The 15,624-nt window shown below is 35.7% G+C and overlaps 1 protein-coding gene across 1 annotated transcript in view; it reads right to left on the bottom strand.

Annotated features, from left to right (window-relative positions):
• LOC137008842 (probable phospholipid-transporting ATPase IIA) overlaps positions 1 to 15,624 on the bottom strand; it is a 59,038-nt gene that overhangs the window by 9,308 nt on the left and 34,106 nt on the right. Inside the window, exons 20-27 of the mRNA XM_067370558.1 lie at positions 14,605 to 14,694; positions 14,363 to 14,507; positions 12,553 to 12,617; positions 9,439 to 9,594; positions 6,138 to 6,202; positions 3,959 to 4,067; positions 3,792 to 3,849; positions 748 to 951 (exon numbers count right to left, since the gene is read on the bottom strand). Of these exons, the coding sequence (XP_067226659.1) occupies positions 748 to 951; positions 3,792 to 3,849; positions 3,959 to 4,067; positions 6,138 to 6,202; positions 9,439 to 9,594; positions 12,553 to 12,617; positions 14,363 to 14,507; positions 14,605 to 14,694 (892 nt within the window). The remainder of the gene's footprint in view (positions 1 to 747; positions 952 to 3,791; positions 3,850 to 3,958; positions 4,068 to 6,137; positions 6,203 to 9,438; positions 9,595 to 12,552; positions 12,618 to 14,362; positions 14,508 to 14,604; positions 14,695 to 15,624) is intronic.

The following is a 15,624-nucleotide window of genomic DNA, read 5'->3' as shown; positions in this document are numbered from 1 at the left end:
TAAAAACAAAGAATAAAAAAAAATCTATGGGGTATTTTGAGCTGAAACTTCACGGACACATTCAGGGGAAACCTTAGACATATATTACATCTTGTAAAAACTGGTTCTAGGGCACCTTTAATATATTAGTGTCAAATGTTTTTACTGAGAATATTTTGGATATCTCATTTTACCAAAAAATACTGTCAACAGCCAGGAAAAAAAAAAAAAAAGTTTTTAGGAATAAAATGTACAAAATCAGGCAAATGATATATGAACAAACCCCTCTGTAAAAACCTTCAGAATATAGACAGGGATAAAACTGGAAAGTTTGGTGTATGAATTGCTTCTGAAGTGGAGATTTCTGGCTCATTTTAAAAAAATGGCCTTTAAAGATTTGTATTGTAATTAAAATCTACAGATGGAATAAAATAAACATTTAAAAGTGTATTTTGGATGTTTTTCTTTCCACTAGTTTGAATAACACATTATGAAAAGCCAAATAGGCCAAAATCTCTTTGCCAGTATTGTCTTGCCTTAAAAAAAAATAAAAATAATATATATATATATATATATATATATATATATATATATATATATATATATATATATATATATATATATATATATATAAATATATATGTAATTTAATAAATTAAAAATTAAATGTATATAAACTTTAACTTATAAATGCTTGTTCAATAAATAAAAAAAATAAAATAATATGCATGTTGTTTGGGACCCATGTGTTTATTAATGCATACTCACCGATAAACTCGTGTAAGAAGACCAGGGATGCGATGTAGCAGGCCAGACTGAGGAGTTCGGCTACGATCATCAGCCAGTGCCAGGTCTGCACGGTCAGCGCCACCATCAGCAGCTCCGTCAGGATCAGAGACGTGAAGGAGATCGCCACGATGTGCACAAACTCTGACTCGAACAGGAGCAGAGCCCCGTACATGATGATGCTACCTGCAGAGAGCACAGCACATCACTATTACGACCAGCATCTTTGAAGATGCTGAAGAGACTTCTAGAAGTATGCTGGATATGTACACTTTTATATATCAGCCACTTTTTTAAATTATTATTATTTATTTTTTTTAGGTACACCTTGCTAATATTGGTTTGGACCCCATTTTGCCTTCAGAACAGCCTTAATTCTTCCTGACATTAAACATGGTGCTGGAAACATTCCTTTTTGCATTTTGGTCCATATTGTCATGATATCATCACACAGTTGCTGCAGAATTGTCGGCTGCTCATTCATGATACAAGTCTCCTGTTCTAGCACATCCCAAAGCTGCTCTATTAGATTGAGATCTGGTGACTGTGGAGATCATTTGAGTTTAGTGAACGAATCATGTTCAAGAAACCAGTTTGAGATGATTTGTAACATGGAGCATCATCTTGCCGGAAGTATCCATCAGAAGATGGTTCACTGTGGTCATAAAGGGATGGACATGGTCAGCAACAACAATCAGGTAGGCTGTGTCGTTTAAATGTTGTTTACTCCAAATTTGGACCGACCATCTGAATGTCGCAGCAGAAATCGAGACTCATCAGACCAGGCAACGTTTTTTCAATCTTCTATTGTCTAGTTTTGTTGAGCCCGTGTGAATTGTAGCCTCAGTTTCCTGTTCTCAGCTGACAGGAATGGCACAGGTGTGTCTTCTGCTACTGTAGATCATCTGTTTCTGAAATACTCAGACCAGCCTGTCCAGGCACCATGTTCCAAGTCACTTAAATCACCTTTCTTTCCCATTCTGAGCTCAGTCTGAACTTCAGCAGATTGTCCTGACCATGTCTACATGCTTAAATGCATTGAGCTGCTGTCATGTCATTTTCTACCGGGCCAGTAGAAAAAATCCCTAGCGTTGAGCCCTGTGATATATATATATATATATATCACAGGGCTCAACGCTAAGGATTTTTTCTACTGGCCCGGTCAGGCCAGTGGTTCAAATATTTACTTGTCCTGCCAAAATTTTCACTTGCCCTACAACAAAAAATTAATAAAGTAACAGAAAAGAAAATGGACCTATGAAATAAAATAAGTTGTTTTCGTTGTTTTTGAAACATGTAACCTTAATAAATAAGGTTATGACACCAAAAGCTACTAGATTAACTCACTTAAATAAACAGCAAGTAATAAAATAGTAATAAATAATCAAATTACGAGGGCTAGCACAAATGAATACAACAGAACAAACATATAAATAAAAAAAACAATGCTTTTCAAGTTTTTCATGGAGGTTTAAACAGGAGATTTTCAGGTACAGAAATTGTAATATCTATAATTATGTAACTACAGATATATAATATAACTATAGATTAAACTTTATTAATCAGTCAAGATCAGTTACAGATGCATAAATAATGTTTTGAAATGTTGAAAATATAAAACGTTAAATACTGTTGTTTGAAATTATTTTAAAAAAATGACAAGGCACTTTAAACCTGAAATTAAACCCGCCAGTAGGTGGCAGTGAATCACTGTTAATGAGCGAATCATTGACATTCAACCGATTCATTCAAACGGCTGATTCGTTCATGAAGTGTTGCCCAGAGATGCAAAACAATGCTGTGGACTTTGTTTGGAACTATTTTTGTTGGCGAAATACAGCGAAACAGACGATTTGGTGTCTTAAATGTAAGTCACTTGATATTAAGTTCTTGTTCGTTAATTAATTATATAAAATAAATATCACATTTGTAATTGCTGTTATTTGGAGAAAAATGGAGCTGTGTAATATTGTTTAACCATATTAAATGATATAAATATAAAAGATATACTGGGGCATTTTTGCCCCTTATCTTGAATTCTGGGGCATTCTAAAGGCATTTTAATAGACTAAATCACGCAGTCCTTATTGTCGAGCCCTGTATCATAAAGTGTTACTCTGATTTATGGGTGAAGGTTATTATTGGAGTAAAGGATTGGAAAGTTAAATAAAGAACTTTTGTGTATTCATTTTTAGCAGCAAATATATGACAGAGGTCAGGATAAAAAGAAACCATTCCTCTCAGAACTGAGGATTCACTTTATGAGACCGTAGCAAATCCCTGAGATTGCCCTATCGGCGATCTCAGGAAGAGGAAGAACACTTCCACGGATTTAGCTTTTTTTTTTGAGCGCTTCCTGTCCTGAAGTGTTATTGTGAACTTTGAGCTCAACCTCAAACACCACTGGGACTGAAAAACGTGATTGATACATACATGAAATTCAAGACGATTCAACTTTGGAGGCTCTATTTAAAGCACAAATGTAAACATGCTATAGATGGGGAGAATTTGGATGGAAACAACTCATCCGAATGAATAATGAGGGCTATAGGACATCTCTTTTAAAAACAAACTCTCAAAGAAGTGAGGAAATACCGAGCACAGTCTAAAGCAAATAGATCACCTTATAAATGAATGGAACGACAAAGTGTGATGCTGAAAGATTTACACACGAAGACAGCAGGGTGGAGGCTGCTAGTGCGGCTCAAAAAGCCATCGTGGAAAACCTCCCAGTGTTATTCAACTATTGTAGCCACAGACACAAATAAACTATTCAGTGCGGGCGAGCAAAAACACGTGTGTGGGTTTTGTTTAGATGAAACAACATTCACCACACTGTGCTGCTGCTGCTGCTGCTGCTTTCTTAACAAAGCCTCTGAATGGACGTTACAAACACAGTTACGCTTCAGTCAGTGGGAGACATAAATGGTCTACTCAATTTACAACACAACTACTTTGTTGAGTGAAGGTTGTTGCATAGTTCATGCACTGCACCATATGGTAAAATAATCAGATTATTCGCTTACCTTGGTAGATACTGATCAAGACCCATATTAAGAATGTTTTGAAGGAGAGAGGCCGTCCCTGAAAACAATTAGTTATTAATATAAAAACAAACAAACAAAAAACACACACATACAAAAGATTCATTAACTAAATCTTCTTAGGTTATTCATTTCAGGGTCAAAGATACCTTTAGAAGATCCTTGTAAAGTTCGGGATATAACATGGCCACCTCAGACTTGACATCTTTATCCAAAACCAGGGAGAAAACAGGGAACATGGTGTAGATAGTGGAGTAGCTATGATTGGCACAGAGAAAAGTTGCTAAGGTTGCATCTTTTTGATCAAAAATATAGTATTATTGTAAAAAAAAAACAGTAATATTGTAAAACATTATTACAGTTTAAAATAATGTAATTTTTAATACTACTGAAATACAATTATAATACAGTTTAAAATAATATTTCCTATTTCAAAGCTGAATTTTTAGCATCATTACTCCAGTCTTCAGTGTCACATGATCCTTCAGAAATCATTCTAATATCTATTTGATGCTCAAGAAACATTTCTAAATATTATCAATGTTGAAAATAGTTGTGCTGCTTCATATTTGTGTGGAAACCAAGTTTTTTTTTCAGGATTCTTTGATGAACAGGAAGTTCAAACGAACAGCATTTATTTGAAATAGAAATCTTTTGTAACATTATAATGTCTTTACTGTCACTTTGGATCATTTTAATTTGGCCTTGCTGAAGTATTAATTTCTTATTAAAATCATATTGACCCCAAACATTTGAGTGGTAGTTATTTAAAACAATAGTTACATATTAATAATATATAGAAACTTTTCCATTAAAGCCCTTTTCGAACGGGACTTGTCTTTTACTTAATTATTAATTAAAATATAATTCTAATTTATTATTAAAAAAAACAGTTAACTATACTTCACATGAGTTTATAGAAGTGGCTGTTTTTAAGAAACTTGCATAAATGAGCAGAAAAGTAACTTATCCTTACCTATCACCGAAATTAAAATGGGCAGTCTTTGCAGTTCACAGTAATTAATTTATCAATTTATTTTTTCATCGAATGCCATCCATATTGAATTGAAATAAAATCATGCAAAAGATTGGTGCGGAAATGGTAGCTCAGGTAGGTCAAAAAACACGTTAGTATAATACGACACTAGCAATCACAGACATTAGCATTCGAATGGAATTAAGAGTTTTCCAAAAAACAGTAGGTAATTTGAGCTGGAATTTTACTGAAGTTGTGAGAAAAAAAGCTATGAAAATTTGAACAGGATTACAATTACAAAGCATGCTATTGAAACGTCCTCTGGAGCTTAACATTTTTTTTTTTTCATGAAAAATGCATACTATACTTTTTAAAGTATACTTTCATGTTATTTTTTATGCTATTGAACATTTTTTTATTTCTGCAGCTGCTCTTGCCAAACCATCAGACGAATGATCAGGGTTGCCAGGTTTTCACAACAAAACCCGCCCAACTGCTTCTCGAAACTAGCCCAAACCTAGCCCAATCGCGTTTTTTGTGTGTGTGTGTGTGTGTGTGTGATGCTAAAAATCATGTTTCGGGGGTTTAAATCCAAGTTTTTGGCAGGGATTCCATGGTAAAATTCGCGTTGCAGGGGCTAAATATTATTGTTATTTGGGTTTGCTTCAACCCACGGTCATTAAAAACAATCTGCAGCAACAGTGTTAAAGCAGCCCAAAACCACAGACCTGGCAACACTGACAATGATTTTCCAGTTATTCATCATCACTGAACATGGACCAGGAATTTTTAAAATCATTTTATAACGTTTGCACTCACAAAAATACCATTTCTAGCCAATTAAATATTTCATAGCAAAACATAACTACAAAAATGTGTATTTTACAGTATATATTTATCTTTTTCATAACTTCACCAGGCCAGGGAAATTCTTTGAGGCAATAATTGAAAACATCAAGCTCTGACATGTATCTGTAAAATGCACCAAATGTAGTACAAATTTGCCACAGAATCACCCACATATATTTCATGTGAAGAGAAAATCATGTGATTTAGATTCACAGCTGTACTAGTGTAGGTGAAATTTCAGTTTTATTCTCTCGCTATCCTGAACTCATTTTCACTGAATTAGAAGAGCCAGTCCGCTTTAACCCTCTGTTCATCTCAGACTTCACAAAGACTCTTTTGATGGACATCAGCTTTGGCAGTCTTCTCAGTGCTCAGTGGCCATGACTCTTGATGGAACAAAACCCTCAGCGATCCTCTAATGTCAGAGCTGTCTGAAACACATGGCTGAAATGCCAGAGAGATTTCACCGAGTGCAAATGAGTCATCATCACTCGCACACTCACCCAATAATGAGGAAGCCTTGATAAAGTGGAACAGATGCAAAGTAGAACACAGAGGAGAACACAGCCTGTGAGGACACATGGAAAGAAGAACATCAGCAGAAAAATGAGACAGCAGGCAACTAAAGGCATCGGTCCTGTCAATTCTCATGCAGAAAAGTACTGCAGTGGTACAATAGTACAGTAATGGTTTTAGATGGCAATACAGTGATACTTTACAGATTTTCTAAGCATATTACGTAGTTGTGCTTGGAGTCAATTGTTTTATGAAACATACCAAATTGTGTGGAAATTTTTTGGTCAGGCTGTCATACAAAGAAATGATGTACACAAGCAAAAAAAAAAAAAAAAAAAAAAAAAAAACAAATATTACGAAAATATTAATAACTAGGGGTGTGATGAGACAGTTAGCTCACAAGACAAGATGAGACAAGATTGATTTCACAAGAACAAGACCAGATTTTTTACACAGTATTTTTAAGAAATCCTCAATGAAGAAATTAATGACTAGAAAAATAGCCTGCAGGTGCATTTGAAATGTTTTAACTAATCATCTAGTAATGAAAGTCATTTCAGTTCTACTTTCTGAGTATGAATTATCATATGCAGTAGAAGACAACAATTCTCGAGCACTGTAAAATGTTTTGCCACAAACTCAATTGACTGGCTGAGTCTACAAACCTGTACATGATTTATGAGCTTCTACAACTTTTGACCTCCTAACTGAACTCCTTTCCACAAATTGATCTTAGACATAAAAACAGCATGAATAAAAATGAATAACACACATGATACAGAGCTAAAAGATGGTTACAACTACACAGCCCAGCCTAAGACAGCTTTAATATTGGGAGATATTTGTATGCATCAGAGAGCCGCTCTCAAAATGCGGGGTATTGAAATCTCATTTGAATGAGCGCTCGCGTTTTACTTTCGCTTTCGAGATCTTGCGTACTCTGTGAATAGGGAGTGGCGGTGCTGTGCACGCATTCTACAAGATAAGACATTTATTAGATGCTTTAAGGCTCTGTTGTGCAATGAATCCTCCGCCATGGTCTCGTCAGTCATCTCGTCACTTACTCTCGTCACGTGATCAGTGAACTCTGATCCCTGCTGCACTACGTATGACTCCGCTGCTCGTGTTGGATGAGCTGGATGGAATTGAAGTGACCATTATCTAACTGAATTAAATGGTTTTTATTTCTATTTACCCTCACACTCCATCATGGCAATATCGTGAGACATCATTTTAATCTTGTGAGATCTTGTGGCACACCCCTATTAATAACTGATTATGTTTTACTGCATTTTTTTTGCATCGTAAAATAAACCATGTAGCTGTAGTCTGCCTTTTTTGCCAAATAATTTTGTCAAATAAATACCTTTACCAGGTTTAGTGTTTTGTTTTACCTTTATATTTAAAATATTTAAAACAGTATCATATTTTTTTTTAAAAAAAAAACATGAAATTACCATTGTACACATGGAAAAATTATGGTTTTACCATGGTATTATATCCAAAAATAAGTATAATTATAATAACATAAATAAACATTATATGTAATACACAAGCATCACAATGGAACATGCAGTATTACTGTGATTTCCATGAAATTATTACCATGAAATCATCCAAAGAAATCATAGTGAATGCCCAAAGAACTATGATAATGCATTGGTATTGTGTCCTAAAATCATACTAATGCTATGGCACATGTATAAAATAACCACAGTAATACTATGGTATATGTTAAAAAAAAAAAAAAAAATTATATATATACACACTCACCTAAAGGATTATTAGGAACACCATACTAATACTGTGTTTGACCCCCTTTCCCCTTCAGAACTGCCTTAATTTCTATGTGGCATTGTTTCAACAAGGTGCTGAAAGCATTCTTTAGAAATGTTGGCCCATACTGATAGGATAGCATCTTGCAGTTGATGGAGATTTGTGGGATGCACATCCAGGGCACGAAGCTCCCATTCCACCACATCCCAAAGATGCTCTATTGGGTTGAGATCTGGTGACTGTGGGGGCCATTTTAGTACAGTGAACTCATTGTCATGTTCAAGAAACCAATCTGGAATGATTCGAGCTTTGTGACATGGTGCATTATCCTGCTGGAAGTAGCCATCAGAGGATGGGTACATGGTGGTCATAAAGGGATGGGCATGGTCAGAAACAATGCTCAGGTAAGCCGTGGCATTTAAACGATGCCCAATTGGCACTAAAGGGCCTAAAGTGTGCCAAGAAAACATCCCCCACACCATTACACCACCACCAGCAGCCTGCACAGTGGTAACAAGGCATGATGGATCGATGTTCTCATTCTGTTTACACCAAATTCTGACTCTACCATCTGAATGTCTCAACAGAAATCGAGACTCATCAGACCAGGCAACATTTTTCCAGTCTTCAACTGTCCAATTTTGGTGAGCTCGTGCAAATTGTAGTCTCTTTTTCCTATTTGTAGTGGAGATGAGTGGTACCCGATGGGGTCTTCTGCTGTTGTAGCCCATCCGCCTCAAGGTTGTGCGTGTTGTGGCTTCCCAAATGCTTTGCTGCATACCTTGGTTGTAACGAGTGGTTATTTCAGTCAAAGTTGCTCTTCTATCAGCTGAATCAGTCGGCCCATTCTCCTCTGACCTCTAGCATCAACAAGGCATTTTCGCCCACAGGACTGCTGCATACTGGATGTTTTTCCCTTTTCACACCATTCTTTGTAAACCCTAGAAATGGTTGTGCGTGAAAATTCCAGTAACTGAGCAGATTGTGAAATACTCAGACCGGCCCATCTGGCACCAACAACCATTACACGCTCAAAATTGCTTGAATCGCCTTTCTTTCCCATTCTGACATTCACTTTGGAGTTCAGGAGATTGTCTTGACCAGGACCACACCCCTAAATACATTGAAGCAATTGCCATGTGATTGGTTGATTAGATAATTGCATTAATGAGAAATTGAACTGGTGTTCCTAATAATCCTTTAGGTGAGTGTATATATATATATATATATATATATTATGGTAGTTTTGGGTTCTTTTTTTGTTAGTGTTATAAAAACTGTAATCAATATTTACATGATTCACAGACACCAAAACAGGAAATTAATATATGATACAATTGATTACTAAAAGGAGCAATTTACATATTATATAGTACAGATATGCCAAATTCATGATGTTCTTTTTTTAAGACATGAAACCTTCAACACTATGCTGTGTTTATTTGCAGTTACTGTGATTCATGGGCTCGTGGTGGATAATTACTCAAGCAGACGCATACACTCAGACACTACCTGCATGGTGCTGATGCAGAGACTCCGGTGGATGACAAACTGGCTGAGTGCAGCGGACCGTTTGTAGCTGTTTCTGCCGTGGACCATAAGCAGTCTGCCCAAGTGCTTAAACTGAGTGATGGAGAAGTCTGCAGCCAGAGACGCCTGCTTCCCTTCCTGCACACGCAGATAAATAAACAAACAGGTCAGAGCGCTTACACACATTTTTTTTGGACCATGCACAAGAATGGTTTATAGATTAAGCCAGGCTATATTAAGCATCTTCGGATCACTGGGCAGTTTAAGAGTGACTGGGTGAAGCAAAAATACAATAAAAGCAATGTCCCACGTAACCACGTCAAGTCAATCAAGGCTTAAGCTGTGTTAGTCATGAATGACTCAATATCACTTAACTTTCCCACAACGTCTCATTTTGATGACCCGGAAAACTCGCTTGGCGCACCACAAGTGGGTCAACCTTGGCTTTGTAGTATTTTAGGTACATTTAGACTCATAAAATGTCTGATGTCTAAAACGTGTTTCTAAATTGACCGTCCACTTCAGGAAGGCATTCCTGAAATCAGACTATGCTGAACTAAACTGTAGTGTCAATTCTGAAATCGTTGGTGGTCCGGGCTAAGACAACATGATGTGCCATTTGTAAAGTATTTAACATCCATAATGTATACATATTAATATGAATAGTCCTGATTGGTCTATACAACTAGGTATACGAAAAACTATTATATCCCTAGCCGAACAATTAAAAGGGTCCTTGATTATGATTTCACTTTTTTAACTTTAGTTAGTGTGTAATGTTGCTGTTTGAGCATAAACAACATCTGGAAAGTTACAACGCTCAAAGTTCAATGCAAACAGAGATATTTCCTTTTACAGAAATCGCTTTTTAAGGACTACAACGAGCTTCTTCCTGGGTTGGTGACATCACAAAACCCAAAATTGACATAAACCCCGCCCCTGGGAACACACAACAAAGGGGGCGAGGCCATGTTGGGCTGCTTTAGACAAGAGGAAGAGTTACTGACAATCCTCATTTTGGCTGCGTGAGATTCTCCAGCTTTGCTGTTGTTGAGCAATCGAAGCGTGAGCTGTTAAAGCTCCGCCTTCTCCTGGAAAGTGGGCCGGGAGCAGCAGCTCATTTGCATTTAAAGGGACACACACAAAAACGGCATATTTTTGCTCACATCCAAATAGAGGCAAATTTGACAAGCTATAATAAATGATCTGTGGGGGATTTGAGATGAAACTTCACAGACACATTCTGGGGACACCAGAGACTTATTTTACATCTTGTGAAAAGGGGCATAATAGGTCCCCTTTAATATGAAATAAAAAATAATAAAAATAAAATAAAAATCTAGATGAATAAGAAAGAAAAACTAGCTGAAAACATTAAATGACTTGGTGGTGGTTGGATGCTAATAAACAAAATAGCATGGTCTCAAATGCCTTACTGCTTAAGAAAATAAAATATAAAGAAATAATTTTGAAATCTTTGGTGGTCTAGGCTAAGACAAAATGAAGCGTCATTTGTAAGATAATTACAAATGAAATATGTCACATTAACTTCTGTAGTGTTACAAATTTCTGATATTAAAAGGGTTAATTCCAGTCTTGATTAGTCAATACAGCTATGAATATGAAAAACAATTAACAACAGAATCACCACTAAAATAAAATAATATAAAATAAGAAAAAAAATCTAAATAAATAAGAAAAAGTAGTTGACCACATTAAATAACTAGTCATTTTTTTATGCTAATACACTCAATATTGCATCAAATGCCTTACTGCTTAAATGAAATAAAATTTATATAAATGATTACCAATTAAAGTTGTGTCAGGGACTGAGAAAGAGTTAGAGTTTTTAATATATTTTTATATTGTAATAATTTCACATTTATTCTCCAAATTAATGTAGAATCAACATAAAGACAGTATATTTAAATATTTGATCTAACAAAGCAGTTATCAAACACTTCACAGTATTCACTGCATAATTTAGATATGAAAATATATTAATTTTTATTAAAGCTACAAAAGTTATTCAGTTAAGAGCAGTGAGTGATTTTCATTAACATTAATGGAAGACTGTAGCAGGTTTATTAGGCTGCTGTCACTTTAAGATCTGCCGCACATGGTGTGGATCTTCATCCTATTTTAACTCTTTGCATTTATTTAAAACTTTATTTAACTCTACTGCCTACGAGGATACTCGACAAAATGGGCATTTTGGCATAATTTTGTGTTTTTGTACCTTACTGTGTTCTCTTTTGTGTCTTCTTGCACTTGAATGGTTTAAAAGCATTTGTATGAATAAGAGCGCGATCATATAATGTAACACTAGCCAAAGGATGACAGAGAAAAACAGATGCTGCGTTAATTGCGCTAAATATTTTTTAAGTGTTAAACTGAAAAAATTAATTGCATGGTTTAATTTTGACAGCACAATTAAAAATATACAATCAAACCAAAATTTATTCAGACACCTTGAACATTTCATTCATTATTACAGTTTATTCACTATAGTTAAAAATTGCAATAAAATATGACAAGATCTCAGTGTTAAACTGTCAGAAAAAATTTATCTTAATTATGTCAGATAACACAACCAAAACATGGTCAGGACAAAGTGTCTGAATAATTTTTGGTGCCAAATTTTTATCAATTTTACTGGTAGTCACTGTATGACGAACTTTTGGGTATAATATGTCACAGTTTACTTTATTTTGCTATCCTCACTTACATAAATGAACTATAGTGTCCTGCACCAACTAGTAAAAATATAAAAAAATGTTTTGGTTTGGCTGTATATAAAAACAGACATTGTATTCTTTAAAATTATATTAATAAGACCAAGAAATTCTATTTAGAAAATAAATATGATTAATTTAGATTTTATGATTATAACACGCTGTAAATCAGGCATGGGAAGTTGTTGCGTGTAAATGTTTGTAGTCATTTTACATGCTTTCTGTGTGTAATGTAAGAAATGTGAGAATGTGTGTAATGCATGTAAAAGAGCCTGTGTTTGAGCGCAGATGGAGGGAAGACTCCGGAAGCAGCGACAGTGTGTGTGACAGGACTGCTACTCGGGGAACTGGTAGCTCTTACTTTTCCCTCCACTCCCACGCCACAGTCTGCTTCCTGGATCATGCTGACATCATTTCCTCCATCCCCTGAGAAAGAGAAAACAGTGAGAGATGAGCCAATGACAGCTGGTGCCGTGACCCAGACTGAGACCTTATGAAAGGGCAACAAAAAAAAAAAAAACTGATCTTATGTCACATCATGTCAAGATTATATATTGTTAACTTGGTATACAATATTGGTATATTGGCTATTATTAATGCTTAATCTGGATGATATTCAAAGCACTACACAGCTATCTTTGATATCTAGATTTCTACTGTACATTACAATGTTTTAATGTCTGATTTCATTAAGCATTTCATTTTCTTCATCATTATATATATATATATATATATATATATATATATATATATATATATATATATATATATATATATATATATATATATATATATATATATATATATTATCATATATCTGTTCATCCCTATTATATTTATTGATAAAGATGAATAATGTTTATGAATTTGTATTAATTTACTTAATTAAGTCTGTGTTTAATCATGATTGCAAGTAAAAATACATATAAGATCAAATAAAAGATAACACACACACACACAAACAAACAAAACAAAGACTACAATAAAGTGCTGCAGGGATGACTTGTTTTGGTAGGGAAAACCTTGAAATGAGTTGCATTTTAGCACTTCCAGTTCCATCATCCTGAAGTCATGAGTTTTTTAAACAGGTTTTTGTTTAAATGCCTAAAATACCTAAAATGAACACTAGCTCAAGATATTTTCACGTTTTAAGATTTAAAAAAAGCTTTTACTTATCATCTTGTAAAAGGTGGTTGCTAACAAGTGCCTAAACGGGATACAGAGGTTGTCTGGGACACTAAACATAATAAGCCGAACAGGTAAACTCATCTATGTGCTAGGGCTGCATGATTATTCAAAATTAAACCACACGCAATTTGGCAAAAGCTGCGATTTGTTTATGCGCAGCTTCTAGGTGAAGCACGGCTCTGTGATCAGTAAAATGCTGCTCCATCAGAAAGCCGAAATATGCCCCGCAGAAGTACGATAACGCACGGCATTCCAGGAAATCCCTATGGGCATCATACTATCACTGTAGCTGAATAAAAAGATGCTGCTTTGAAACGCTTTGATTGATTAAACATGACTAATAAACACACGACTACGACAATAAATGGTTTATCTGAGTTCTTCAAACCTTCTCGGGTATTTTCATGAAAATAAAGTATATTTATACCTCAATAAGTCCACTATATGGAGAAAACTCCTGGAAAATATTTTTTGACTGAAGAAAGAAAGACATAAACATCTTGTATGACGTTTCAGGAAATGTTTAATTCTGAAGTGAACTAATCCTTTAATTGCGATTTATCGTGCAGCCCTACTATGCACTAGTCCACTTATACAGCCTCACTGTGCTTTTATTCGTACTCTCGCAAACTATTCTAACTCAAACTTTCAGTAAAAATGTATTTAAATAAAGACTGAAAGAGTTGCCAGAAGATTAACGGTGGTGACACCGTCATGTGACCATGGTGTTGTTTGTTTATAACCTACGTTTAGCTTTTTACATCTGCTGATTGTTTTGATGAACAAAATGTGTAAGAATAATAGACTTTTGTTGGTCACAGAGCAATCTGCAATCATTCAAAAGTGAAGGGAAAAATCCTATTGGTTTTTTTGTCAAGGGAATTAGGGCGATGTAAACTTACAATAATATGTCATCACTGCATCACTGTATATTTAAGTGATTTAGAGGAAGTGCACAGGGCCAATGGCTTCTACATACTCACCCACGGCACAGGTGAGTTTGCCAGTGCGTTCCTGCAGCAGACGTACAATCTGAGCTTTCTGTGTGGGAGCGCAGCGGCAGCACACAACGGCCGGACACTGGCACGCTAACTCCATAAACTCATACTCGTAATACTTCAGACAGACCTGCAACAACAACAACAACAGGCCATGTCGCTAGCAAAGTTTGCAAAAGTGTTAGGGGTTCGTCCAAATGCAACGTGTACATGTGGGCTCACATTACCTCCAGAGAGTCTCCCGATATCACCAGCGCACAGTCGTGTTTCCTCCTGAAGGCGTTGAGCTCAAGGTGAGCTTCACTTCGAGTGGTTACCTGCAACCCATCGGAGATCTCACCATCAGGAGTGTTTTTTCTCACACAAACACACAATCAGCCACTCGGATAATGATCTGGGCGGTGAACCGCAGCAAGATCACCTGACTGAGATATTAACTTCAGCTGTCAGTTGCCTGGCAGACCGTGATAGATACAACTAGCTATCTGCTCAACCGTCCAAACTGTGAGGTTTACATTGCCTGCTGTCTGCAAGTTTCACACAGGAAGTTCACCATTAGTAACTGTTGTTTTTGTATTTACAGATGGCTTTGGGCAGATATGGCATTCTTAAAGGATCGGTTCACTTCAGAATTCAGATTTCCTGATCATTTACTCCCCCCCATGTCATCCAAGATGTTTATGTCTTTCTTTCTTCAGCTGAAAAGTAATTAAGGTTTTTTAGGAAAACAAGATTTTTTTCTTCAAAGGGTTGAAGATCCACATTGCAGTTTCGGCTCTACATGATCCCAGACGTGGAATAAGGGTCTTATGTAGCAAAACAATCATTTTCTAAAAAAATAAAAATGTATATACTTTTTAACCACAAATGCTCGTCTTGCACTGCTCTGCACTGCTACTTTACGCATGGCGCATCGCAGAGCTAGTGCAAGACAAGCATTTGTGGTTAAAAAGAATATAAATGTTATTTGTTTTAAGAAAATAAACAATCGTTTCACTAGATAAAACCCTTATTCCTCGTCTGGGATCATGTAGAGCCCTTTGAAGCTGCACTGAAACTGACATTTAGACCTTCAACCCGTTGGTCCCTGTTGAAGTCCACTATATGGAGAAAAATCCTGGAATGTTTTCCTCAAAAACCTTAATTTCTTCTTGACTGAAGAAAGAAAGACTTAAACATCTTGGATGATATTGGGGTGAGTAAATTATCAGGAAATTTAGCAAGAAACTTGTATGTCTTTCTTTCGG

The sequence above is a fragment of the Chanodichthys erythropterus genome, chromosome 20 (assembly GCF_024489055.1).
Source record: "Chanodichthys erythropterus isolate Z2021 chromosome 20, ASM2448905v1, whole genome shotgun sequence".
In the NCBI taxonomy this organism is placed as follows: domain Eukaryota; kingdom Metazoa; phylum Chordata; class Actinopteri; order Cypriniformes; family Xenocyprididae; genus Chanodichthys; species Chanodichthys erythropterus.
The sequence above is the reverse complement of the archived record's forward strand: the minus strand, read 5'-3'. Positions and strand labels throughout refer to the sequence as shown.